The sequence below is a fragment of the Thalassophryne amazonica genome, chromosome 4 (genome assembly GCF_902500255.1).
Source record: "Thalassophryne amazonica chromosome 4, fThaAma1.1, whole genome shotgun sequence".
In the NCBI taxonomy this organism is placed as follows: domain Eukaryota; kingdom Metazoa; phylum Chordata; class Actinopteri; order Batrachoidiformes; family Batrachoididae; genus Thalassophryne; species Thalassophryne amazonica.
This window is the reverse complement of record NC_047106.1, coordinates 35663239-35689795: the sequence shown is the minus strand read 5'-3', so window position 1 is coordinate 35689795 and position 26557 is coordinate 35663239. Positions and strand designations below refer to the sequence as shown.

At 41.0% G+C, this 26557-nt stretch overlaps 1 protein-coding gene across 2 annotated transcripts in view; it reads right to left on the bottom strand.

Moving 5' to 3' along the window:
• The window catches only part of zgc:172282 (leucine-rich repeat and fibronectin type III domain-containing protein 1-like protein), an 844427-nt gene that overhangs the window by 332780 nt on the left and 485090 nt on the right, over nt 1-26557 (bottom strand). For both annotated transcript variants that reach the window (XM_034169381.1, XM_034169382.1), the window contains exons 3-6: nt 12296-12512; nt 882-1033; nt 526-779; nt 160-403 (exon numbers count right to left, since the gene is read on the bottom strand). In XM_034169381.1, the coding sequence (XP_034025272.1) occupies nt 160-403; nt 526-779; nt 882-1033; nt 12296-12488 (843 nt within the window). In that variant the 5' untranslated portion in view covers nt 12489-12512. The remainder of the gene's footprint in view (nt 1-159; nt 404-525; nt 780-881; nt 1034-12295; nt 12513-26557) is intronic.

Below are 26557 nucleotides of genomic sequence, written 5' to 3'. Positions count from 1 at the left end.
ATATAAATATAAAATACCCATTGTTTCAATATGTGGTGTTCTTTAACACTTTTTTAACTCTGTATGTCATCATGGTTTAACATTTTTTATTGCTGTTGTGCATAATGTGAATACATATGCAACAGCAATAATAATAATAATAATAATAATAATAATAACCTCTTCAGGTATGGTCCAAAAGTACTTGGCACTAAGGTCAGGTGGGGAGGCGCATGTCTCTAGGTCATCCTCTCTGGTCAATCGCCGCAACCACAGAAGTTCACAGTTACAATGAAGGGGGTTTCCACCAAAACTCAGGACCAGTGAGGAGAGGGGAGAGCCTTTGGATTTGGCATAAACAGGAATTCTCAGAAATAGTGGGTCTGGTGGGATTTTCTTCAGCTTGTTTGATGTCATGTCAAGCCTGCCAAAAGTAAGTGGGTGGATAGATACAGGAAGTGATGAGTTGAAACACATAAAAGATTGTGATTCCCAACATGTTCAGTCTCCAAAAATATCCATCCTCTATCTTTTCTGTACATTTACCTGGCCAGTTTGTGTAGATTGGTGAAAACTCCTTGGGGAACATTTTCTATGAGGTTATGGTCCATATTTAAGGTGTTGACGTTGGTCAATCGTCCAACTGTATCCCAAGGAACCTGATCAAGGTTGTTGTAACTGAGGTCTAGATCCTCCAGGGTGGATAGGAAGTCATCAAAGGCATGAGGAGATATGGAGTGGAGCTGGTTGTTGGCCAAGATGAGGTGACGAAGGTTGGTCAGGCCTTTGAAATGGTCATCCTGGTTCAAGAAAGAGAGAAAATGATAGGAGAAAGAGTTCTGTCTTTCCTTGTATCCAATATGTGGCAATTTATCATTGAACCTTCCGTTCATCCATCTTACCTTGATCACCGTTAGTCTATTGGAGTCGAGGTGGAGTGCTCTCAGTCTCCGCAGGTCACTGAAAGCTGAGGGGAGGATTTGACTGATGGTGTTTCTGGACAAGGTTAGATGTAGCAAGCTGGTCATGTTGGCAAAGTCCTTCCTTCGAACAGCTGGAAGTAAATGGGATTGACACAAGAAAAAGCTGTAACAATGGATACAAAATACACATCTTGGTGTGATAGGACCACTCTGTCCAGCATAAAATAAAAAAAAATACTAATGTTTACCAAACCAAAGACAAGAGTTTAACATGGCTAATTCCATGATAATGAAATGAGGACAGTAAAGTTTGGCCATATTTGGGCCTACCATTACCATAAAAAACTTGGTCTGATTGAATTTCCTTTACCATAGAATTGGCCACTTTGCTGGCATAGAATTGCACATTTTATAGCCTAATTTTAACAGTGAAACATAGCCATGTCCTTGTCTGTCTCCAATTGTTGGAGTACTCAACACATACATGTGCATGTTGGATCAGGGCCAGAGAAATGGACCATGTGGCCAAAATCTCACCGCTAACCTTTCCTCACAATGCAAGTGATACTCATCATCTAAGGCTCCCTGGCTAAATACAACCTAACGCCCTTTGCAAACATATATTTGTTACAACGCATTGTGTTTAACAAGCATTCAGACTGCATCCAGAAAGTATTCACAGCGCTCCACATTTTCCACATTTTGTTATTACCGCCTTATTTCAAAATGGATTAAATTGTTTCCCCTCAAAATTCTACAGATAATATGTGACAATAATAATGTGAATTTTTCTTTGAGATTTTTGCAAATTTATTAAAAAACCTAAGAAGTCATATGTACGTAAGTATTCACAGCTTTTGTCATGAAGCTCGAAACTGAGCTCAGGTACATCCTTGAGATGTTTCTACAGCTTAATTGGAGTCCACCTGGAATACTTTCAGTTGATTGGACATGATTTGGAAAGGCACACACCTGTCTACAGATAAGGTCCCACAGTTGACAGTGCATGTCAGAGCACAAACCAAGCATGAAGTAAAAGGAATTGTCTGTAGACCTCTGAGACAGGATTGTCTCAAGGCAGAAAAAGATGGTTTAAAATGTAAAAAAGAAGTCCCATTGGCTGTCACCTTGTTTTCACTCAGGGTCACCACAGAAGACCCAAAGTGTGTCTGCATGTTGATTTGGCACAAGTTTTACGCCGGATGGCCTTCCTGACACAACTCAACATTACATGGAAAAATGTAGCAAGAGTGGGGTTTGAACAAGGGAACCTTCCGCACTGAAAGCAAGCACACTGTTTTAAAATGTAAAAATTTGTAAATTGCAACAGCTTTGTACCATAAGTTGTCTGTAAAAGTATGTGCATATTTTTTACTATGATTTTACAGAATTTTTGTGGAAACCAAAACTGTCATTTTGTTAATGTAAAAACAGATTTATTATTATTTTTTTTTTACAATGTAGTGATTTTTCACAATTTTATGTGTCCCCTGATCTTTCAGTTTGTCTGCTTTTAACTGGTGCACTAAATGAAACGCACCATTCAACAGTCCACATCGTGGCAGGTCCTGATGAAAACAGGAGAAAATGATGACAAACTCATCCGAGACCAGAACGCCTTAAAGAGTGATGAGTTAAATGAACTGCTCCACAGAGCAGGAAGTAACAACACACAAAGTCAACTGAAAGTGAGCTGAATGAGCCGAACCACACGTTGTTCCTCCAGTGAGTGGTGTCATCGAGCTGACTTGTCAGCCAGCGGCAGAGAATATGAATAACCCAGAAATGCAAGTGAATCATGAGGAAAATTGCTGAATCGTTTAAGTGATTGGATCTTAAAGAATCAGTTCCATAAATCCAATGACTTTTGTCATCACGAGAACGTCGAGAAGTAAAAAGCCCAGAGACCGAGATCCCTATAAAATTCAGCTCAGTTCACATCAGGATGCATACGAGGTCTGTCAATAAAGTATAGGTCCTTTTTATTCTTTTCAAAAACTATATGGATTTCATTCATATGTTTTTACGTCAGACATGCTTGAACCCTCGTGCGCATGCGTGAGTTTTTCCACGCCTGTCGATGACGTCATTCGCCTGTGAGCACTCCTTGTGGGAGGAGTCGTCCAGCCCATCGTCGGAATTCCTTTGTCTGAGAAGTGACTGAGAGACTGGCGCTTTGTTTGATCAAAATTTTTTCTAAACCTGTGAGACACATCGAAGTGGACACGGTTCGAAAAATTAAGCTGGTTTTCGGTGAAAATTTTAACGGCTGATGAGAGATTTTGAGGTGATACTGTCACTTTAAGGACTTCCCACAGTGCGAGACGTCGCGCAGCGCTCTCAGGCGCCGTCGTCAGCCTGTTTCAAGCTGAAAACCTCCACATTTCAGGCTCTATTGATCCAGGACGTCATGAGAGAACAGAGAAGTTTCAGAAGAAGTCGGTTTCAGCATTTTATCCGGATATTCAACTGTTAAAGGAGATTTTTTTAATGAAAGACGTGCGGACGGATTGCGTCGGCTTGCAGCCGCTGCGACGCTCCGCCACAGGAAAAACACCTCTGTTGGAAGCCTTAAGGACAAGTTGGAACATGTCCAGCTGTTAAACAATTTCTCAGATACACACTCCACTGAAAGCCATCAAAAGCCGCCTGGATTTTACAATTGGTTATCAACACGGAGGTGTTTTTCCTGTGCCGCCGCACCGCACCGGCTGCGTCCCGACGCGCGAACCCGTCCGCACATCTTTCATTAAAAAAATCTCCTTTAACAGTTGAATATCCGGATAAAATGCTGAAACCGACTTCTTCTGAAACTTCTCTGTTCTCTCATGACGTCCTGGATCAATAGAGCCTGAAATGTGGAGGTTTTCAGCTTGAAACAGGCTGACGATGGCGCCTGAGAGCGCTGCGCGACGTCTCGCACCGTGGGAAGTCCTTAAAGTGACAGTATCACCTCAAAATCTCTCATCAGCCGTTAAAATTTTCACCGAAAACCAGCTTAATTTTTCGAACCATGTCCACTTCGATGTGCCTCACAGGATTAGAAAAAATTTTGATCTCTCAGCAACTTCTCAGACAAAGGAATTCCGACGAGGGGCTGGACGACTCCTCCCACAAGGAGTGCTCACAGGCGAATGACGTCACCGACAGGCGTGGAAAAACTCACGCATGCGCACGAGGGTTCAAGCATGTCTGACGTAAAAACATATGAATGAAATCCATATAGTTTTTGAAAAAAATAAAAAGGACCTATACTTTATTGACAGCCCTCGTATATGCCTCGGAGATAGGCTATGTGTAATTTTGCGAATGCTGCTGCTGCCATGAATATGATTTGGATGTGAATAATGAAAATGTGTTATATTGCTAATGATGCATCAAATTCTTTTTATGTGCCTGTCAAAACAGTGCTTTAGGATGTGGATCATTTCTTTTGTTAAACTGTGACTGTGTGAAATTGCATTTCTTTTAATGCAGTCACAAATAGGTTAAACTGTTTGTGTGTGTGTGTGTGTGTGTGTGTGTGTGTGTGTGTGTGTGTGTGTGTGTGTGTGTGTGTGTGTGTGTGTGTATGTGGTGAGGGTTAAAGGGATTCCTGATTAAAAGCAAAAGATTTTTAAAAAGTATCATTGTCAAAAATGACTCTGGTATAAGGAGGAGACAGTACGTCCTGAATGCAAATGACAGTATGTACTGTATCATACTTTAAAACAAAGAGGAATAATTCAACTTCAAAGCCTTGGTGCTCAGACTTATATATATATATATATATATATATATATATATATAGAGAGAGAGAGAGAGAGAGAGAGAGAGAGAGAGAGAGAGAGAGAGAAATATTGGATGAAGAAACGTTTTCTTCATCCGATATTTCTCTATGTTGGACGACTTGCCATCCATCAATTGTTATGTTCCCCACCCCCTCCCAAATTAAGCAAACAACAAAGAGTCAAGTAAATTAGATGAATTTATTTTGTTGTGAACAGCATATGAATGCTTCTAAAACATCAGCAGCGTGCTTGTCTACCTTCTTAGTGTTTTTGGCATCCTTGGACTTCAATATTTCCACCAGTTCCTCCTCTGTGAACTCGGCAAACGTCGCTGGCGGACGAGTTTCTGCTGTTGTTGACATGTTTGTTGCCAATTTTTCAACCAGCGTCTGTCAGCAAGCTCCTGACCTCCGCTACGTCATTAGTGATGTCATCTCACTTGCTTGCCTCTACTGGTGGTTGGCTCTCACTGCGGTATTGTATCACTTCCTGTTCCAGAGCACAGCGGTGTTTTTCTGTATCTGTTAGCTGTTTAATCTGCGCAGTTAGATTGATCTAGTTATCTAGATTACGATTTGTTTCCCAGTGTAATCTTTACGTGCCTTAACTAAAGCACTCCTTCTGCTGAATCACCTCTAAATTATTTACACATTATTCACTTTGCGTGTTTTTAGGAATCCGCTAGCTTAGCGTAGCTACTAGCTCTTAGCCGATTTAGCATGGCGGCTTCTCCTGTCTCTCCTGCACTTTTCTGCTCTGGGTGTGAAATGTTGAGTTATTCCTCGGCCTCCTTTAGCAGTAACGGTACTTGTAATAAGTGTAGCTTATTCGTAGCTTTGGAGGCCAGGCTGGGCAAATTGGAGACTCGGCTCCGCACCGTGGAAAAATTCTACAGCTAGCCAGGCCCCTGTAGTCGGTGCGGACCAAGGTAGCTTAGCCACTGTTAGTTACCCCCTGGCAGATCCCGAGCAGCCGGGAAAGCAGGCTGACTGGGTGACTGTGAGGAGGAAGCGTAGCCCTAAACAGAAGCCCCGTGTACACTGCCAACCCGTTCACATCTCTAACCGTTTTTCCCCACTCGACGACACACCCGCCGAGTATCAAACTCTGGTTATTGGCGACTCTGTTTTGCGAAATGTGAAGTTAGCGACACCAACAACCATAGTCAATTGTCTTCCGGGGGCCAGAGCAGGCGACATTGAAGGAAATTTGAAACTGCTGGCTAAGGCTAAGCGTAAATTGGTAAGATGTAATTCACGTCGGCAGTAATGACACCCGGTTACGCCAATCGGAGGGTCACTAAAATTAACATTAAATCGGTGTGTAACTTTGCAAAAACAATGTCGGACTCTGTAGTTTTCTCTGGGCCCCTCCCCAATCAGACCGGGAGTGACATGTTTAGCCGCATGTTCTCCTTGAATTGCTGGCTGTCTGAGTGGTGTCCAAAAAATGAGGTGGGCTTCATAGATAATTGGCAAAGCTTCTGGGGAAAACCTGGTCTTGTTAGGAGAGACGGCATCCATCCCACTTTGGATGGAGCAGCTCTCATTTCTAGAAATCTGGCCAATTTTCTTAAATCCTCCAAACCGTGACTATCCAGGGTTGGGACCAGGAAGCAGAGTTGTAGTCTTACACACCTCTCTGCAGCTTCTCTCCCCCTGCCATCCCCTCATTACCCATCCCCGTAGAGACGGTGCCTGCTCCCAGACTACCAATAACCAGCAAAAATCTATTTAAGCATAAAAATTCAAAAAGAAAAAATAATATAGCACCTTCAACTGCACCACAGACTAAAACAGTTAAATGTGGTCTATTAAACATTAGGTCTCTCTCTTCTAAGTCCCTGTTGGTAAATGATATAATAATTGATCAACATATTGATTTATTCTGCCTTACAGAAACCTGGTTACAGCAGGATGAATATGTTAGTTTAAATGAGTCAACACCCCCGAGTCACACTAACTGTCAGAATGCTCGTAGCACGGGCCGGGGCGGAGGATTAGCAGCAATCTTCCATTCCAGCTTATTAATTAATCAAAAACCCAGACAGAGCTTTAATTCATTTGAAAGCTTGACTCTTAGTCTTGTCCATCCAAATTGGAAGTCCCAAAAAACAGTTTTATTTGTTATTATCTATCGTCCACCTGGTCGTTACTGTGAGTTTCTCTGTGAATTTTCAGACCTTTTGTCTGACTTAGTGCTTAGCTCAGATAAGATAATTATAGTGGGCGATTTTAACATCCACACAGATGCTGAAAATGACAGCCTCAACACTGCATTTAATCTATTATTAGACTCTATTGGCTTTGCTCAAAAAGTAAATGAGTCCACCCACCACTTTAATCATATCTTAGATCTTGTTCTGACTTATGGTATGGAAATAGAAGACTTAACAGTATTCCCTGAAAACTCCCTTCTGTCTGATCATTTCTTAATAACATTTACATTTACTCTGATGGACTACCCAGCAGTGGGGAATAAGTTTCATTACACTAGAAGTCTTTCAGAAAGCGCTGTAACTAGGTTTAAGGATATGATTCCTTCTTTATGTTCTCTAATGCCATATACCAACACAGTGCAGAGTAGCTACCTAAACTCTGTAAGTGAGATAGAGTATCTCGTCAATAGTTTTACATCCTCATTGAAGACAACTTTGGATGCTGTAGCTCCTCTGAAAAAGAGAGCTTTAAATCAGAAGTGCCTGACTCCGTGGTATAACTCACAACTCGCAGCTTAAAGCAGATAACCCGTAAGTTGGAGAGGAAATGGCGTCTCACTAATTTAGAAGATCTTCACTTAGCCTGGAAAAAGAGTCTGTTGCTCTATAAAAAAGCCCTCCGTAAAGCTAGGACATCTTTCTACTCATCACTAATTGAAGAAAATAAGAACAACCCCAGGTTTCTTTTCAGCACTGTAGCCAGGCTGACAAAGAGTCAGAGCTCTATTGAGCTGAGTATTCCATTAACTTTAACTAGTAATGACTTCATGACTTTCTTTGCTAACAAAATTTTAACTATTAGAGAAAAAATTACTCATAACCATCCCAAAGATGTATCGTTATCTTTGGCTGCTTTCAGTGATGCCGGTATTTGGTTAGACTCTTTCTCTCCGATTGTTCTGTCTGAGTTATTTTCATTAGTTACTTCATCCAAGCCATCAACATGTTTATTAGACCCCATTCCTACCAGGCTGCTCAAGGAAGCCCTACCATTATTTAATGCTTTGATCTTAAATATGATCAATCTATCTTTGTTAGTTGGCTATGTACCACAGGCTTTTAAGGTGGCAGTAATTAAACCATTACTTAAAAAGCCATCACTTGACCCAGCTATCTTAGCTAATTATAGGCCAATCTCCAACCTTCCTTTTCTCTCAAAAATTCTTGAAAGGGTAGTTGTAAAACAGCTAACTGATCATCTGCAGAGGAATGGTCTATTTGAAGAGTTTCAGTCAGGTTTTAGAATTCATCATAGTACAGAAACAGCATTAGTGAAGGTTACAAATGATCTTATGGCCTCGGACAGTGGATTCATCTCTGTGCTTGTTCTGTTAGACCTCAGTGCTGCTTTTGATACTGTTGACCATAAAATTTTATTACAGAGATTAGAGCATGCCATAGGTATTAAAGGCACTGCGCTGCGGTGGTTTGAATCATATTTGTCTAATAGATTACAATTTGTTCATGTAAATGGGGAATCTTCTTCACAGACTAAAGTTAATTATGGAGTTCCACAAGGTTCTGTGCTAGGACCAATTTTATTCACTTTATACATGCTTCCCTTAGGCAGTATTATTAGACGGTATTGCTTAAATTTTCATTGTTACGCAGATGATACCCAGCGTTATCTATCCATGAAGCCAGAGGACACACACCAATTAGCTAAACTGCAGGATTGTCTTACAGACATAAAGACATGGATGACCTCTAATTTCCTGCTTTTAAACTCAGATAAAACTGAAGTTATTGTACTTGGCCCCACAAATCTTAGAAACATGGTGTCTAACCAGATCCTTACTCTGGATGGCATTACCCTGACCTCTAGTAATACTGTGAGAAATCTTGGAGTCATTTTTGATCAGGATATGTCATTCAAAGTGCATATTAAACAAATATGTAGGACTGCATTTTTGCATTTACGCAATATCTCTAAAATCAGAAAGGTCTTGTCTCAGAGTGATGCTGAAAAACTAATTCATGCATTTATTTCCTCTAGGCTGGACTATTGTAATTCATTATTATCAGGTTGTCCTAAAAGTTCCCTAAAAAGCCTTCAGTTAATTCAAAATGCTGCAGCTAGAGTACTGACGGGGACTAGAAGGAGAGAGCATATCTCACCCATATTGGCCTCTCTTCATTGGCTTCCTGTTAATTCTAGAATAGAATTTAAAATTCTTCTTCTTACTTATAAGGTTTTGAATAATCAGGTCCCATCTTATCTTAGGGACCTCGTAGTACCATATCACCCCAATAGAGCGCTTCGCTCTCAGACTGCAGGCTTACTTGTAGTTCCTAGGGTTTGTAAGAGTAGAATGGGAGGCAGAGCCTTCAGCTTTCAGGCTCCTCTCCTGTGGAACCAGCTCCCAATTCAGATCAGGGAGACAGACACCCTCTCTACTTTTAAGATTAGCCTTAAAACTTTCCTTTTTGCTAAAGCTTATAGTTAGGGCTGGATCAGGTGACCCTGAACCATCCCTTAGTTATGCTGCTATAGACGTAGACTGCTGGGGGGTTCCCATGATGCACTGTTTCTTTCTCTTTTTGCTCTGTATGCACCACTCTGCATTTAATCATTAGTGATCGATCTCTGCTCCCCTCCACAGCATGTCTTTTTCCTGGTTCTCTCCCTCAGCCCCAACCAGTCCCAGCAGAAGACTGCCCCTCCCTGAGCCTGGTTCTGCTGGAGGTTTCTTCCTGTTAAAAGGGAGTTTTTCCTTCCCACTGTAGCCAAGTACTTGCTCACATGGGGTCGTTTTGACCGTTGGGGTTTTACATAATTATTGTATGGCCTTGCCTTACAATATAAAGTGCCTTGGGGCGACTGTTTGTTGTGATTTGGCGCTATATAAAAAAATTGATTGATTGATCTCATGAATAATTGTATGCGGCGCTCTGATTGGCTAGCTGTTGGCAGTAAGCTGTAATGCTATTGGTCAGTGGGAACCGATCCAATATAACTTTTGGTCCTAGCCTTTTTGGATCCCTTTGGATCGAACATAACTTTCTGACGCCAAGCACCAAATACAGGTGATATATATATATATATATATATATATATATACATACACTCAACAAAAATATAAATACAACAGTTTTGGTTTTGCTCCCATTTTGTATGAGATGAACTCAAAGATCTAAAACTTTTTCCACATACACGATATCACCATTTCCCTCAAATATTGTTCACAAACCAGTCTAAATCTGTGATAGTGAGCACTTCTCCTTTGCTGAGATAATCCATCCCACCACACAGGTGTGCCATATCAAGATGCTGATTAGACACCATGATTAGTGCACAGGTGTGCCTTAGACTGCCCACAATAAAAGGCCACTTTGAAAGGTGCAGTTTTATCACACAGCACAATGCCACAGATGTCACAAGATTTGAGGGAGCGTGCAATTGGCATGCTGACAGCAGGAATGTCAACCAGAGCTGTTGCTCGTGTATTGAATGTTCATTTCTCTATCATAAGCCGTCTCCAAAGGTGTTTCAGAGAATTTGGCAGTACATCCAACCAGCCTCACAACCGCAGACCACGTGTAACCACACCAGCCCAGGACCTCCACATCCAGCATGTTCACCTCCAAAATCGTCTGAGACCAGCCACTCGGAAAGCTGCTGAAACAATCGGTTTGCATAACCAAAGAATTTCTGCACAAACTGTCAGAAACCGTCTCAGGGAAGCTCATCTGCATGCTCGTCGTCCTCATCGGGGTCTCGACCTGACTCCAGTTCGTCGTCGTAACCAACTTGAGTGGGCAAATGCTCACATTCGCTGGCGTTTGGCACGTTGGAGAGGTGTTCTCTTCATGGATGAATCCCGGTTCACACTGTCCAGGGCAGATGGCAGACAGCGTGTGTGGCGTCGTGTGGGTGAGCGGTTTTCTGATGTCAATGTTGTGGATCGAGTGGCACATGGTGGCGGTGGGGTTATGGTATGGGCAGGCGTCTGTTATGGATGAAGAACACAGGTGCATTTTATTGATGGCATTTTGAATGCACAGAGATACCGTGACGAGATCCTGAGGCCCATTGTTGTGCCATACATCCAAGAACATCACCTCATGTTGCAGCAGGATAATGCACGGCCCCATGCTGCAAGGATCTGTACACAATTCTTGGAAGCTGAAAATGTCCCAGTTCTTGCATGGCCGGCATACTCGCCGGACATGTCACCCATTGAGCATGTTTGGGATGCTCTGGACCGGCGTATACGACAGCGTGTACCAGTTCCTGCCAATATCCAGCAACTTCACACAGCCATTGAAGAGGAGTGGACCAACATTCCACAGGCCACAATTGACAACCTGATCAACTCTATGCGAAGGAGATGTGTTGCACTGCATGAGGCAAATGGTGGTCACACCAGATACTGACTGGTATCCCCCCCCAATAAAACAAAACTGCACCTTTCAGAGTGGCCTTTTATTGTGGACAGTCTAAGGCACACCTGTGCATTAATCATGGTGTCTAATCAGCATCTTGGTATGGCACACCTGTGAGGTGGGATGGATTATCTCAGCAAAGGAGAAGTACTCACTATCACAGATTTAGACTGGTTTGTGAACAATATTTGAGGGAAATGGTGATATTGTGTATGTGGAAAAAGTTTTAGATCTTTGAGTTCATCTCATACAAAATGGAAGCAAAACCAAAAGTTTTGCGTTTATATTTTTGTTGAGTATATATATATATATATATATATATATATATATATATATATATATGTGCTCCAAAAAAACAACAGTCCAATGTATTTGGATCCATGTGATCAAGTGATAAATGGACTGCATTTATATAGCGCTTTTCCATCTGCATCAGACACTTAAAGCACTTTACACATCAATGCCTCACATTCACCCCGATGTGAGGGTGCTGCCATACAAGGTACTCACTACACACTGGGAGCAACTAGGGGATTAAAGACCTTGCCCATGTGCCCTTACTGATTTTTCGATCAGGCTGGGATTTAAACTGAGGATCCTCTGGTCTGAAGCCCAATACTTAACCACTAGACCATCACCTCCCCCGGATCAACCAGTCAAATCATTTCCTTTGGCTACAGAAACAGTGAAATGAAATAAGACAATGCCAGGAATGTGTAGGCAGACATCCACAACATATTCAATTCTTTATAGGACATAACCTATGTGCCATATTAAATGTATACTTAGACAATGTACGACTCTTTCTCAGAGATCAGTTTGCAACAAATGAGTGTCATTGCTGCTGGGGAATATGATAGCCCTAGCCCTCAAGCTTGACCTATTACCTTGGGAAGGGTAATTACTAAGTAAGAGGATGGTTCAAGATGAGATACGGTCAGAGTCTGCCTCACAATCATGCCCTCATTCCCTTACGTGATTAATAGATGAGTGGAACAAAGCACTGGCAAGTGTCTCACCCGTAATGAAGTTCTCTTGAAGCCGTAGCTCAACAGTTCGTCGATCAATGGCAGTAGGAACAAACAACAAGCCTGTTTTGGAGCAGAGGATGGCGAGCGACGGGGAAAGGCTCTGGCACATACAACGTTTCGGACACTGCTGACCTCTGCATGCTGCTGCCAGTAACAGCAAAGACAACCACAGCCGTTCCATTATCCTCCTCCAGGCACAGGGCAGCTAGACACCAAGAGGAAGCAAAAAAAATTGATTATGGCATACATTAGTGATTTGCCAATCAGAAATAATTATGAGAAAAAATACATCACAGATCATGAGAGAATTCTTTATTAACAAGCTTAGGAGCATGAAGTGGAGAAGACTAAAACAGCAATCTACAGAGTAAAGCAAACATTAGTTGCATCTGTGCCATAGATATGCACCACAATATGATTTGTGCAGCAGGGCAATGGGAACCTCTGGAGGTGACTTTTTTAAAATGATGGCTACAAACAATAATGCACATGGAATAATGAACAATAACACCAAATACTAATGAATTTGGAAATCCATATTCATTTTGGTGCATCGGCAGTTCTACAGTGCTGAGCTCCATTCTTTTCCTGTTCTGCTGAGCTCAACACATAAGTCAGAACTTCTGTTAAATACTTTCCTTATTGATGTAACTGGCTATTAAGTCATTTTCATATAAAGACTGATTAACAGTCATTGAAATCTGGTTAAACTGTGATTCATTTGTGTGAACCAGGGGGCTTTTGGGCTGCACGCTAAGTTTTAACGATCATGAATTAAACATACCCATGGGTTTGTTTAACGTAAAGCTGTACAAACCTCAGCCTTGTAAAGGCTTTCATTCAGATTTTAACCTGGAAGGATAATATTTGAAAATAAAAATAATCCAGGTTAAATTCTTGCTCAAATAAGATAATCTACTTTTTTTTTTTTTTTTTTTTTTTTACAATTTCATGTGTTTTACATTAATGTTAGATATTTCAAAAGTCTCACAATTCTATGAGTGTTTTCAGACATTTTCCCGCTATAATCACCATTTGAGCCAGACAGAACTTGGTTGACACCTCTGTGACATACTATGTAAGGGCCCCTTCAAACATAACACAATTGAGGCCAAATGGCGCATGAAGGAGGATTCCAATACCACTCATGAAAAATCAGAGCCACCTCGAATGCCTTGTACAGCAGTCGCCACAACCATTCGGCCACAGCAAATGCACTCCACATTTGTGTGTCACTTGTGTCAGAAACCCATTCAAATGGTGGGCAAGATGAGGTCGCACTTCTATCTGATCATGTTAGCAACATTCGCACGGCATGTCAAAAGCAGGTCGGACAAATCTTGGTGCAGCTGAGGGGCTGTACGGAGTCACTGGCCACATTGAATCCTGGCCGAATGGAAGGAAAATTGCATGTCATTCATGAAAAATAGGAGCTGCCTCAAACACCTCGTACACCTGTCACCACAACCATTCGCACACGCAGGTGGCCACAAGGTGTCAGCCAAATTGCAGATGCCACACACGAACATCTAACACTGCACGGCACTTAGAAAAGGCATGGCTATTCTCGCTTGTGGTACGAGAGTAGAGTGCAGGCAACCACATTTGACCTGTTTGTGAAAAGTGTCTAAGTGCCACACAAAACTGGTGTAACTTAGCAATACACATGGGTGTGACTGCAGAATTAGAGTCCTTGATTGAGAGAGTAATGACATGATGACGCAAAAAAAAAGAAAAAAACGTGACTTCTGAGACCATCTTGGGTTCAAAGTAGCGTTCGCTGTTAATCTGTCTGCATGTAAATCCAGCTGTTTTATTTATTTATTCACTGAAAATGCCGGGTTGCTGTGCATTTGGAGGCACAAATAGACACAACAAGGGCTTCAGGATTTACAGATTCCCTTCAGATGTATAAACCAGATGGTTGCAGTCAGAGGTGGGTGTGTCCCGCTGCGATGTGCAACTGTTCAGATATTGTTTCAGCTGACTGCTGCATCAGTGCATCACAATGCTGGTGAATATCGTGCCATTCAGGAAATCACCCCGCTAGGTGAGTGTCACTGTGAGATTTCCCCACATTGTAATAATTAAAACACATATCAGATTTGCAGCGGATCACTGCGCAATGGACACAACGCGAGACCAGAGAGAGAACTCTTCATGACACGGGAGCCAGCTGGCTCTTCATGAGATGAGCGCATCAGGTACACACCCTCATCTTCAACCGCTTAGTCCAATTAAGGGCTGTGTGGAGCTGGAGTCTACCCCAGCAGTCATAGAGCGTGAGGCAGGGTACACCCAGGACAGGACGCCAGTCTGTTACAGGGCCACAAACAGACAAACAAACACAGTCACACCTACACACACACCTACAGACAATTTAAAGATTCCAATCCACCTAACCCGCATGTCTTTGGATGTGGGAGGAAACCGGAGCACCTGGAGAAAACCCATGCAAACAAAGGGAGAACATGCAACCTCCACACAGAAAGGTCACAGGCGGGAATTGAATCCATGACCTCCTCGCTGTGAGGCAACAGTACTAACCACTAGCCACCGTGCTGCCACGCATCAGGTAATTCATGTAAAACATGAACGGGATAACAGTAATCCACGTCATTTCAGTACTTCCTGGTGTACGTCCAGGCGGAGGCTGAATTTGCTCTTTATAATAGGAATTAAGTATTAGAAATTGTGGTGTTTCTTTTTTCTTCTGGTGCTGTGTGCGTGACTTTCCACGTGCTTGCACTGTGTTTGTGCGTGTGAACACTAGCGTGTACAAAACCGTCGCAGCGGTATCGTGCACGCCTGTTCGACCATGCATTCCTCCCGACAGCAGGTGGAATGTTTCGCGGTTCCCCATTTCATTTTTGATTCACAGATTTTCTTCCTGTTTCTGCATCTTTCATGTTATGTGTGAAGGGGCCCTAAAGGGTGACTGCATGCAAACATTCCACTGTTATAGCTTTAACAGATCTATTTAGTTCTGAACATTTCTTTGGCACAATTTTAAACATTTTAATCCAGAAAAGTATGATTTTTTTTTTATGTCATATTAAATGAAAACATGTAAAAGCCCAAGGGTAGCGTAATAACTTGGTCACCGTAAAGGTTTTCTTAAACATGACAAATGGTGGAAATGCAGAAACTCTAAGTTGGCAAACGTTCTGTTTCATCTTGACATCAGTGTTGAAAAAGCACAGTTATATGATCAATGCCAACTGACTAACCTTACAGATACGCCAGTGCCTGTGGCCTGTAATACTTTGTGGGGAAGTGCCAAGATAATTACTGTTAAGCAACAACTCTACTGATCTGCTGCTGTACATATTGTTTTATAGCCTTTGCACACATTTGCAAATCCTTGCATATTGCTGCGTTTGGCAACATGAAGGCTCTTTATTTGTGCAAATATCATAGAACATGCCTCACACTGTTTTTTTTTTTTATTTCATTCTGAAAGTTTAAAGGCAAATCCTTTTTAATTTAGGTTTGCTTTTCTGTTTCACTTTCTTTTGCCCATTTATATTTGTGTTATGTATTAATAATATGCAATCCATCTGCTCAAACCTTAACATTCACTGTGCATGTGCTTGACATAATAATTGCTGTTTTCTGGAACTGCATGCACTGCGTCGACAGACTTATTTATGACTTTCTCTAAAGACTAATTAAGCTGTTGCTTTGATCATTAGAGAGGCAAATTGTTGCCTCATAATCTAAATCTTAACGTTTTTACTGATTCATACGTTGCGCATGAAAGGGGGAGTTGAATTTAATCATCCAAATATCAGATTCATTAAAAAAAATTGTCAAATCTGGTTGATAAGTATAATGATATCCAGTGGATTTTCATTTTGAAATAACATCTCTCGTGCGCAGTTTCCTCTGAGATCTGCGAGGAACAGTTTCCGGTTACTGCGCAATGGAGCAGCACAAAAACTAACTGGATTAACCACTTTCGTTCTCTTCGGACCAGTTATTTTTGGTGAATCACTCAAAAAACAGGCACCTTCTGTGCACGCAATTTCTGTTTTGTTTTCTTTTGTTACCGAAAACCCGCACACAAATGTTTGCGCCAAAAATCATAATGCATTGTGGGAAAGCAGTGGTGAATTTATGGAAATACATAGTAGTTGGAAGTTCATAATGCTGTCATGTGTCAATGTGTCATCACAATGTCTGTAAACCATTATTAGCTTTGTAATGACGCACTGTTTCCAACTGATGTAACGTACTGTATTCACATTTTTACTTTAAATGTCAATGCACGGGAATTTTATCTACAGTCCTGTAATTTTATTGAAATTTCTTTGTCGAACCAGGATTTTAGAGACATGTGATGAAATATAGATTTCTTGCTGTACAACCCCAATTCCAATGAAGTTGGGATGGTGTGTAAAATGTAAATAAAAACAGAATACAATGATTTGCAAATCCTCTTCAACATATATTCAATTGAATACACCACAAAGACAAGATATTTAATGTTCAAACTGATAAACTTTATTGCTTTTGTGCAAATATTTGCTCATTTTGAAATGAATGCCTGCAACACGTTTCAAAAAAGCTGGGACAGTGGTATATTTACCACTGTGTTACATCACCTTTCCTTCTAACAACACTCAATAAGCATTTGGGAACTGAGGACACTAATTGTTGAAGCTTTGTAGGTGGAATTCTTTCCCATTCTTGCTTGATGTACAACTTCAGTTGTTCACCACTCTGGGGTCTCTGTTGTTGTATTTTGCATTTCATAATGTGCCACACATTTTCAATGGTCAACAGGTCTGGACTGCAGGCAGGCCAGTCTAGTATCCGCACTCTTTTACTACGAAGCCACGCTGTTGTAACACATGCAGAATGTGGCTTGGCATTGTCTTTCTAAAATAAGCAGGGATGTCCCTGAAAAAGACGTTGCTTGGATGGCAGCATGTGTTGCTCCAAAACCTGGATGTACCTTTCAGCATTGATGGTGCCATCACAGATGTGTAAGCTGCCCATGCCATGGGAACTAACACACCCCCATTCCATCACAGATGCTGGCTTTTGAACTTTGCACTGGTAACAATCTGGATGGTCTTTTTCCTCTTTTGTCTGGGGGACACGGCGTCCATGCTTTCAAAAAACAATTTGAAATGTTGACTCATCAGACAACAGCACACTTTTCCACTTTGCGTCTGTCCCTTTCAAATGAGCTCAGGCCCAGAGAAGGCGGCGGTGTTTCTGAATGTTGTTGATATGTGGCTTTTGCTTTGCATGGTACAGTTTTAAGTTGCACTTGTAGATGTAGCGACGAACTGTTAACTGACAATGGTTTTCTGAAGTGTTCCTTTCTACACTTTAAAGTTCTCCAGATTCTCTGAATCTTCTGAATATATTATGGACTGTAGATGATGGAATCCCTAAATTCCTTGCAACTGAATGTTCTTAAACTGTTGGACTATTTTTTTCATGCAGTTGTTCACAAAGTGGTGATCCTCACCCCATAACGGCTGAGACTGTTGGGGATGGTCCTTTCCTACCCAATCATGACACTCACAATTAGTGTCCTCAGTTCCCAAATGCTAATTGAGTGTTGTTCGAAGGAAAAGTGATGTATCACAGTGGTAAACATACTGCTGTCCCAGCTTTTTTGAAACATGTTGCAGGCATCCATTTCAAAATGAGCAAACATTTGCACAAAAACAATAAAGTTTATCAGTTTGAACATTAAATATCTTTTCTTTGTGGTGTATTCAATTGAATATAGGTTGACGAGGATTTGCAAATCGTATTCTGTTTTTATTTACATTTTACAGAACGTCCCAACTTAATTGGAATTGGGGTTGTATTTAATGAACAATATTAACATAAGATCACTGTTCTCAAAATCATTGTTGATCAATGATCTAATTATTGATCATGACTTAGATTGATTGATTGATTGAATAAACTTTATTGTCCCCAAGGGGCAATTTGTCTTGGGCAAAGTACGACAGAGTTGCATTAAAAGACACTGACAAACACAAACACAAATAACACAAACACAAACATTAAAAAAAAAAAAAAAAAAACAGTTTTTGGGCGAGTAAAGTGCTAATGTGCTTTTGTGTTTAAGAGTTTGATAGAGGCTGGTACAAAGGAGAGTTTCAGCCTGTTGTTCCTGCACTGAGGCATTCTCAGTCTCCTCCCTGACGGCAGCAGCACATATTCAGGGAACAGCAGGTGATCTGGGTCGGTGGAGATGATCTTGGCCCACCTCATCACTGCTTCTTCATAAATGTGTTGAATTGTGGGATATTGTTTGAGTCCAATAATTTTCATTGCTGTCTTGTGAATGTTTGCTAACTTGTTTTTTGATTGAGCTGTTATATTCCCAAATCAGGCTATGAGCCCATACCTGAGCAGACTCTCCACCATGGCTCGGTAAAAAACAAGTAAAATGCTTGTGCTCACCCCATACAGCCTCAGCCTTCTTAAAAAATAAAGCCTCTGCTGCAGGCGGGAGCACAGAAAGTCCACATGAGGCTTCCAACAGAGGGCAGCAAACAGATATGATTGGGTTATGTAAAACCTGGCTTAAACTTACAGCTGTCCTCCCCTTGAATGAGGCCTGCCCACCAGCATATACATTTAGTCACGTCCCTCGTGATATGAAGCAAGGCGGGGGTGTTGCTCTTATTTATAAATCTAGGTTCAGCTTATTAGCTGTTGGGGTCACAAATATAACTTGTTTGAGCATCTGATTCTCCGCTCCGCTCACGATATTACACATTGCCAAGGTCAGAAGAATAAAAATCAGCCGTATTACTTTGTCACTGTATATAGGCCTCTTGGCCCATATTCTGAATTCTTAGATGAATTTGATGCGTTCATCTCTATCTTGTCAACTAGTGCAGATAACATTCTGATCATTGGTGACTTTAATGTTCATATAAATAAGCCTTCTGATCCCCTCTGCAAATCATTCATGGAAATTGTGGATGCATTAGGATTTCGGCAATGCATTCGGGATTAAATGCACATTAGTGGAAATACCCTGTATTTGGTTCTCGCACGTGGTATTGCTGTCATGAATATTGACATGCCTCTTACATCAGTGGTCTCTGATCACTCACTTATTAAGTTTACAGTTTCACTGCCATGTTTAGTGGAACAACAACCTTATATATCATTACAGCGATGCATCAACTCCTCAACTAAGACTGAACTCGAAGACAGACTGCCTGATGTCTTAGCTTCACATCTGACAAATACCCAGTCAGTAGACAGACTTGTGGATAATTTAAAGTCAGTGCTCAAAACTACACTCAACATGATTGCACCACCTGTGTTAAAACCGCACCCCCCAAATTACAGTCACCTTGGTTCAATGATTACCTGCGTGACCTCAAGCATAAAGCAAGAGGTCTAGAACGGAAATGGCGTCCTTCAAAATTAGAAGTATTCCACCTTGCGTGGCATGATGCTATCTTAGGCTATAAGCATTTTTTATTGGCTACAAAGTGGACCTACTACTCTGATTTGATCAACACAAACAAGCATGACTCAAAGTTCTTGTTTGACATGGTGGTAGATAGAGGGTAGATAGAGGTGTATTCAGCTTTCACTCTATCCATTGAAGATTATACCTTTCCCATTGAAGCCGCATGATAACACCCTGAAACAAACATGATGGAGTGTTGTTAACATGGCAACAAGTGCATATTTTCAGAACACTTTTAATGGAAGATAATCAGCATTTGCTCAGTCAACCCTGGTGAAAATGCCCTGTCTGGAGAAGTAACCTGGGTCAGACTAGCATCCTGTCCAGGGGAAGTCATAAATTTCCATCCCCTTCACATGATGGGCTCCGAAGATAAGGACCTATTTATTATCAGAATCCACATCTTCTTCTTCTTCATTACTCAATAGTACTGTCCCATCCTAACCCAGACTCCGCACCACATTGTTCACATCATTTTCTCGACTACTCTATTTTCCAATTTTATTTAATTTGTGAAATGTGAATAAATCACATTTTATACAAAATTTGTATTTCTTCTGGTCCCTTCAATGTCCCTCCATCACTTGCTCGAGCTGTCCATCATTCTCTTGAAAAACCCCAACATTGTTTCAGCTTCATCTCTGTGTTCAACATTCTTCTTCAACAGTCTCTACACTGTGGTCTTTTTTCTAGGGCTGCAACTAATGAGCGTTTTCCAAATTTATTACCCTCTGGGGTCCAGGGTATAATTGGCCGTTTATGACTACTTTTGGTTTTACCTTCGTAATTTACCTTAGAAAACTCTTGATTTTGCCTTGTTTGGTGTCATTTTTTTCAGCGCAACCTGACTTGTGTGACCTTACAGTTCTTTCATTGTGACACAATGAACCAAAATTCACTCAAAAACATAAAATCTGAGTAGAAAAAAGTTTTTTTTTTTACAGTGAGAACCACAAACACATTCAATGAACCCTTTATATAACTTAGAATGTTTATATAAATTGCAAATTTCAAAAACATATGTACAAATATAGCAAACATCAAAGTTTTTTTTTTTTTTTTTTTTGCAAAAGTGTTTACAAAGCAATCAGATGTCACAATAAGATACCAAACTAATTATTTGTGCTACTCAAAAAAAAAAAAAAAAAAATCCTGCCCAGCACAAGACAACACTTCCAGAGAGTGTCCTTCCTCCTGTTGTCCACCTGGAGGCAGTGTTGGCACCTCAGTCTGCCTTTGGTGGCTTTTTGGCAGGATCTGTGGCTGTGGCAATGGGCACAGGAATGTGATTCCTTCTCCTACTCTGGGGCACACATGCCCTGTCCATGCCTCAAAGGTGACGCACCAGCTCCACCATGAAGTTTTTTGGCTGCACCTGCACAACACTGCTTATCTCACTGTGCAAGATGAAGGCATTTGTCTTTGCAATGTCCAGGACGTGCAGCAACACAGTCCTGCACCAGCAAGTAGTTTTTTTTTTGTTTGTCTGTTTGTTTGTTTTATGGGTGGAATAGTACTGAATGAGCTAGATGGACAGGTCGACGCCACCCATCTATTCTATCATTCACCCGTCTCTACACCATCTCACCCGAAAAAGCACGCAGACACCTCCAGTGTGTCCATCCACTTCAAAATATTCAGAGGCCCCGCTCTGATCCATCTCACAGATCCTTTCCTACAGTTTTTGGTGAGAACATTTAACCTCCCTCAGGGGCATCCTTTTCCATTCTCCCTGTAGGTCATACAGGCTCTCAACTTCATGTTGACCAGGTCTGTGAACAGTTTGGAACTTGTATAAAAATTGTCCAAGTATATATGGTACCCATTGCCAAAAGAGGATGGCTGAATAAGACTTATGCCCACATCATAGACAGCCCACGCTCTTTTGTGGTCACAGTCTTCCCAGAGTATATACTGAACCTGATGGTGTAGCATCTGCTTGAATCAGCCTTTAAAAACTTCCATCCCCCATTTAGTTGTCTTGTCCTTCATATATTGTGCCACCTAGCCATGTCAGTTAGATGCATTTGTGCATCACATATGTTTTGAACACTGAAGGAATAAAAATGCTTCCTATTAACAAAAACAAATTCATCATGTCATGGTGCCTTTATAGCAATATGTGTGCAGTCAATAGATCTGATGACATTAGGGAAACCAGCCCTTGCTGCAAATTGCACTTTAATGTTGGAATGTGATACAACTGGATATCATTTGGATGATTCCGTCCCACACAGGTGGCATGGCTCTGCTCTAGGTTGACTGGTACACTCCTGACCAATCGGTCAGCTCCTGCTGGGTTGCCCCTGTTACCAGGAACCCCAGTGTGGTCAGTACCTATGTGGGCACAGACAACTGCCTGGTTCCTCATCATTGTGCACTAGGGCCAGCTGCAGTTCTCCACTGGCATTGCTAATTTAAATTGGCTTATAAGCCAATTATCACCATTTGCAAGCAAATCCTCGCATTCCCTGAATACACCCTCACGTCGGATTGCACCATTTGCAAGGTCCTCTAACAACGCTAACGCAGCCATTGTTTATGTCATTTTCTTCATCACTTTGTGCATGGTTTTATATCCACTCATATAACTGCAAACACGTGGGTGTGTTAATTGTTCATAAGTGTGTCTCTAATGTGCACATCACTCTGATGACTTCTTGTTTTCACACTATTAACAGTTTCCCAGCATATATGTTGGCAGTGGACCAATAGCTGTAGAAATGTGTGTACATGAGCTATGAACTTGGCGCGGCGCACTGCACATTTCCACAATCATTTCACTTTTGATACATCTGAACATTAGCGTGGAGACGGACGCACGCCATGTTTTGTGCGTACGCAGCCTTTGTACATGAGGCCCCTGGTGTTCTCCGTGCAGGCTGGAACCTGCTCATTAATGCTGGAGCAGCGTCAGCATCCTCCTCTGTCTTCCAGGAGTCAGTGCTGGTGCATGGCTCTGCTCCATTAGCCAGCAGAGATCTGGACCTGAAAGGAAAGGTGCAGCGTCTGTTCCTCTGTGCAGACCTCCATGTAATGCTCCACGTGCATGTTGGTGGCTCCTCGTCCTCTCACTGCTCTTCCAAAACAGGAGAGGGATTACCCACTTCATCATCACAAACCTCATTGTCTGGCTCAGATTTTGACTCTGCATTCCGCATTTTGTCAAATTCCAGCTAAAGAAAGATTTGAGGGGCAACACTACACACTAACCACACTACACTACGCAACACACTAAATACACTCCACGACACACCAACTACACACTCCAAACACATTAAATATCACAAATCTCAAAACTGTTTGATTGCTATCTGCTTTTTTCTTTCCATGCCATAAACTCCCACAATTTGCCTTCCCTCGGCAACCAAATACGTGGGTTGGTGATCTTTTTTTTATTGTTTTTGGGTTGTGCATTTTCCACCAATGATAAAGGGGAAGTTTTTTTTTTTTTTCTTTCCTTGCAATAGGAGACCTCATATGTCTCATATGAACCCTCCGTGATATTGCGGTATTTGACCACTTACTGGGACCTCCATTTAATATATACACAGCATAACTTCACACGGAGCAGTCACAAAAAGTTTGTTTTTATTTTTTTCGGTTCCCGGTGGAGAAGAAAAGGCAAGGAGGTGGGAGATGTCCTGTCGGTAAGTGTTAGTCTACAAAAACACATCATAAACAATCATAAACAAACCACAACACATATCCACTTTCCCACTGCATTGTCACTTTTTCTTTGCATTTTCACTTTGTTTGCATGTACAGCAATTTGACCCAAAACCCCATTAAAAATGCCGTGGTTTGTACCCTGGAAGTAGAGAAATTATGTCATATGCATCATATTTTACCCCTTTAGCGCCCGCCCCCAAATGAGACTCTGCTGCCCTATTGCTCCGGTGACAGAGCAGAAAAAAGGAAAGACAAACTCACCTTCGGTGTGCGTTCTGCAGAAAACACGCACCAAAGGTGATCATAATATTAAGGAAAAAGCATGACACAAATTATTTGTCATGTTTCAAATTTTACCAGGCCTATCAACACAATACCTAGCCAGATAATTCAGCAAGTAAAAACTGTAAAGCTTCTTGGTCTTTGGCTTGATTGTACATTGTCATGGTCTGATCACATCAACAAAGTTATTGCCAAAATGGGCAGTGGTGTTGCCATAACTCACAAATGTGCACCGTTTCTCAACACACAGTTGTTTCATCAAGTTGTTTGCTCATTGGTTTTGTGTCATTTCAATTACTGTTCAGTTCTGTTCAGATCTGCTGCATGGCACAGTCTTCTTAAAAAACTACAAGTGGCGCAGAACAAGCCTGGAAGATTGGTTCTTGGTTGTTCTCAAATTACAAGTGTTGCAGAAATGCATGATTCTGTCTCCTGGTTGAGGGTTGAGGATAGACTATCTGCTAATGTACTTATATATTTTCATAGAATTATTAACACTCAGACTCCTAAATTTCTTCATAATAATATAACTTACTGTTCAAACATTCATGCATATAACAGTCGAGGGGTGAATAATGATCAGATTACGTTACTCTTACCTAAGTCTGACTTTGTGAAGAGGACAGTATTTATAGATCAGTTGCATACTGAAACACTCTTCCAGGGGAGATTTGTGACATTAAAAGTAAGGCTGGTTTTAAATTGAGACCAAGAATATATTTGCCATCATCTTAATATCAGGTTGAGTGTATTTGATTGAGTGAGATTAACACATTAAATTGTATGTGATTTGTATGATGTTTTCTTTATTTTTTTATTTGTAAATTTTATTTAAAAAGATGTGATTTATGAACTGATATTGTAATGTTTGACTTTGTATGTTATTGTCTGGACCCCAGAAAGACTAGCTGATGTTTTGGTGTCAGCTAATGGGGATCCTTTAAATAAACAAACAAATAAACAAATTTAAAATGTGGTATATCATTTGAATTCCGCACTTTCACCACATATTCAAACAAAGACTCAGAGCACTGTGTATTTGATGGCACGTCGTCTTAATTCGTTCATGTGACTTTGATGCGTCTGCGTGTCAGTCAAATCCAGAGGGTTAATTCGTAGGTCAGAGGTCCTGTGATAGACTGGCGTCCTGTCCAGAGTGTACCCCACCTTCCTCCCTATGACCATAGGGATGTGTCCCAGCTTTCCCACAACTCGGAATATTCGTAATACGCAGGTATAGTAAATGAATGAATGGTTTTATAGATCGGTTAATGTCTCAATTAAATGAAAGAAAATGGTGAAATATTTCAGTCAATGTTATCCAGACCTCAAGATGAAGCCTTCAGATGTTTTGCTTTTGTCTTTATCCAGATATTCAGTTTATTGACAGATAGGAGTAAAGAAAGTAGTGACATTAACCATAAAGTGGTCACTTTGAAAAAAGCTGAAATCAGAGAATTTCTATATTGAAAAAAAAAAAAGATTCAAAACAATCAATTATCAGTTGATTAATTGAATAATCAGTCAGTTGTTGCAGCTCCACCTTCTTCCTAATCCTTCTAAATATTTATTCATGTTGCACGTTTAATACAGAGGATGGAATTCACACTCTTGCTTGCTGAATTGTTCCCTTTGATTTTCAATCCTTGGATTTTCCCATTATCTTGCAGTCCCATTTGTCATTCTCTTTTCTCATTGTATTTCAAAATCTTTGCAGTGGCTTTACTGCAATGCATCTTTAATGCTTTTCTATCATACACAAAAGCCATAAAGCTGAATTTAACCACATACCCCTCATCCACCAATAACACTTACATGTTTATAGTTGTGTTACTGGGACTCCAGGTTTTAAATTGAGACACTTCTTACTTTGTTCTCCTATCACTAAGACTGTATCTATATATTGAGGCTATTAAACTCCTGAGATACAGAGATTTGGGTGTAATTTAGCTAGAATTATACCAATCTGTCACCCGCCATTATGCACTCGTGTTTGTTCAACTGTGAAGACTTAATAGCAGCAGTGATGGAGATTCAAGCTACCTTCACTTGTTACCAGTCAGAATGGGCCATTATAGCGTTTACAAATTATTTATTTGAATCTGTCTCCAGTTGGTACCTGCATCAATAACTGTATTGATCCAGATGCACTCCAGCACTAATTTAAAGTCATTTACAAAGAATTAGAATAAACAAACCATGCCACGTATGTACAGTAAGTTTCATTCAACTTCAGTTCAACATTATACTGTGGATACATAGGTAACCACATCACGCAGCTGCTGTGAAAAGCTGCTGTGTTTCCACATGCACAAAACCGCTGCAGCATGTATTCTGTAAATTTCTTATTGAATTTTTCTTCACAGCAGCTGCGTGATGTGTAACCATATTGCGCAGCTGGTGGCACTGTGTTCCCGCATGCACAAACTGTCACACCAGCACACCTGCCCATCAGCGCAATGTTTCATGGTGTGCGCATACGAGCTGCATGAAAAGAGCCTCAGGACCAGCCATTAAGCAGCCAGGACTAGTCTGTGAAGTGTGTGGACCCAAGATGGACAGAAAAACACAATATACATGCACCCAATGCAAGAACTACATATGCAATACACACAGTGAAACTCTACCCCTCATGAGTGGCAAAGTCTGGTATGAAAATGGCTGAGTTCATTGGAGCTAATGTGTTGTTCAGACAGGTGTTATGTGTAAACTTGCCTGAGTATGTTAAATATCTAATGAAATTCAAATAAATAACACACTATAGTTTTGGAAAACCTTGCTTCATTTGTATATTTGTTAATTATTTTCCAGTTATGCCTGTTTTATGA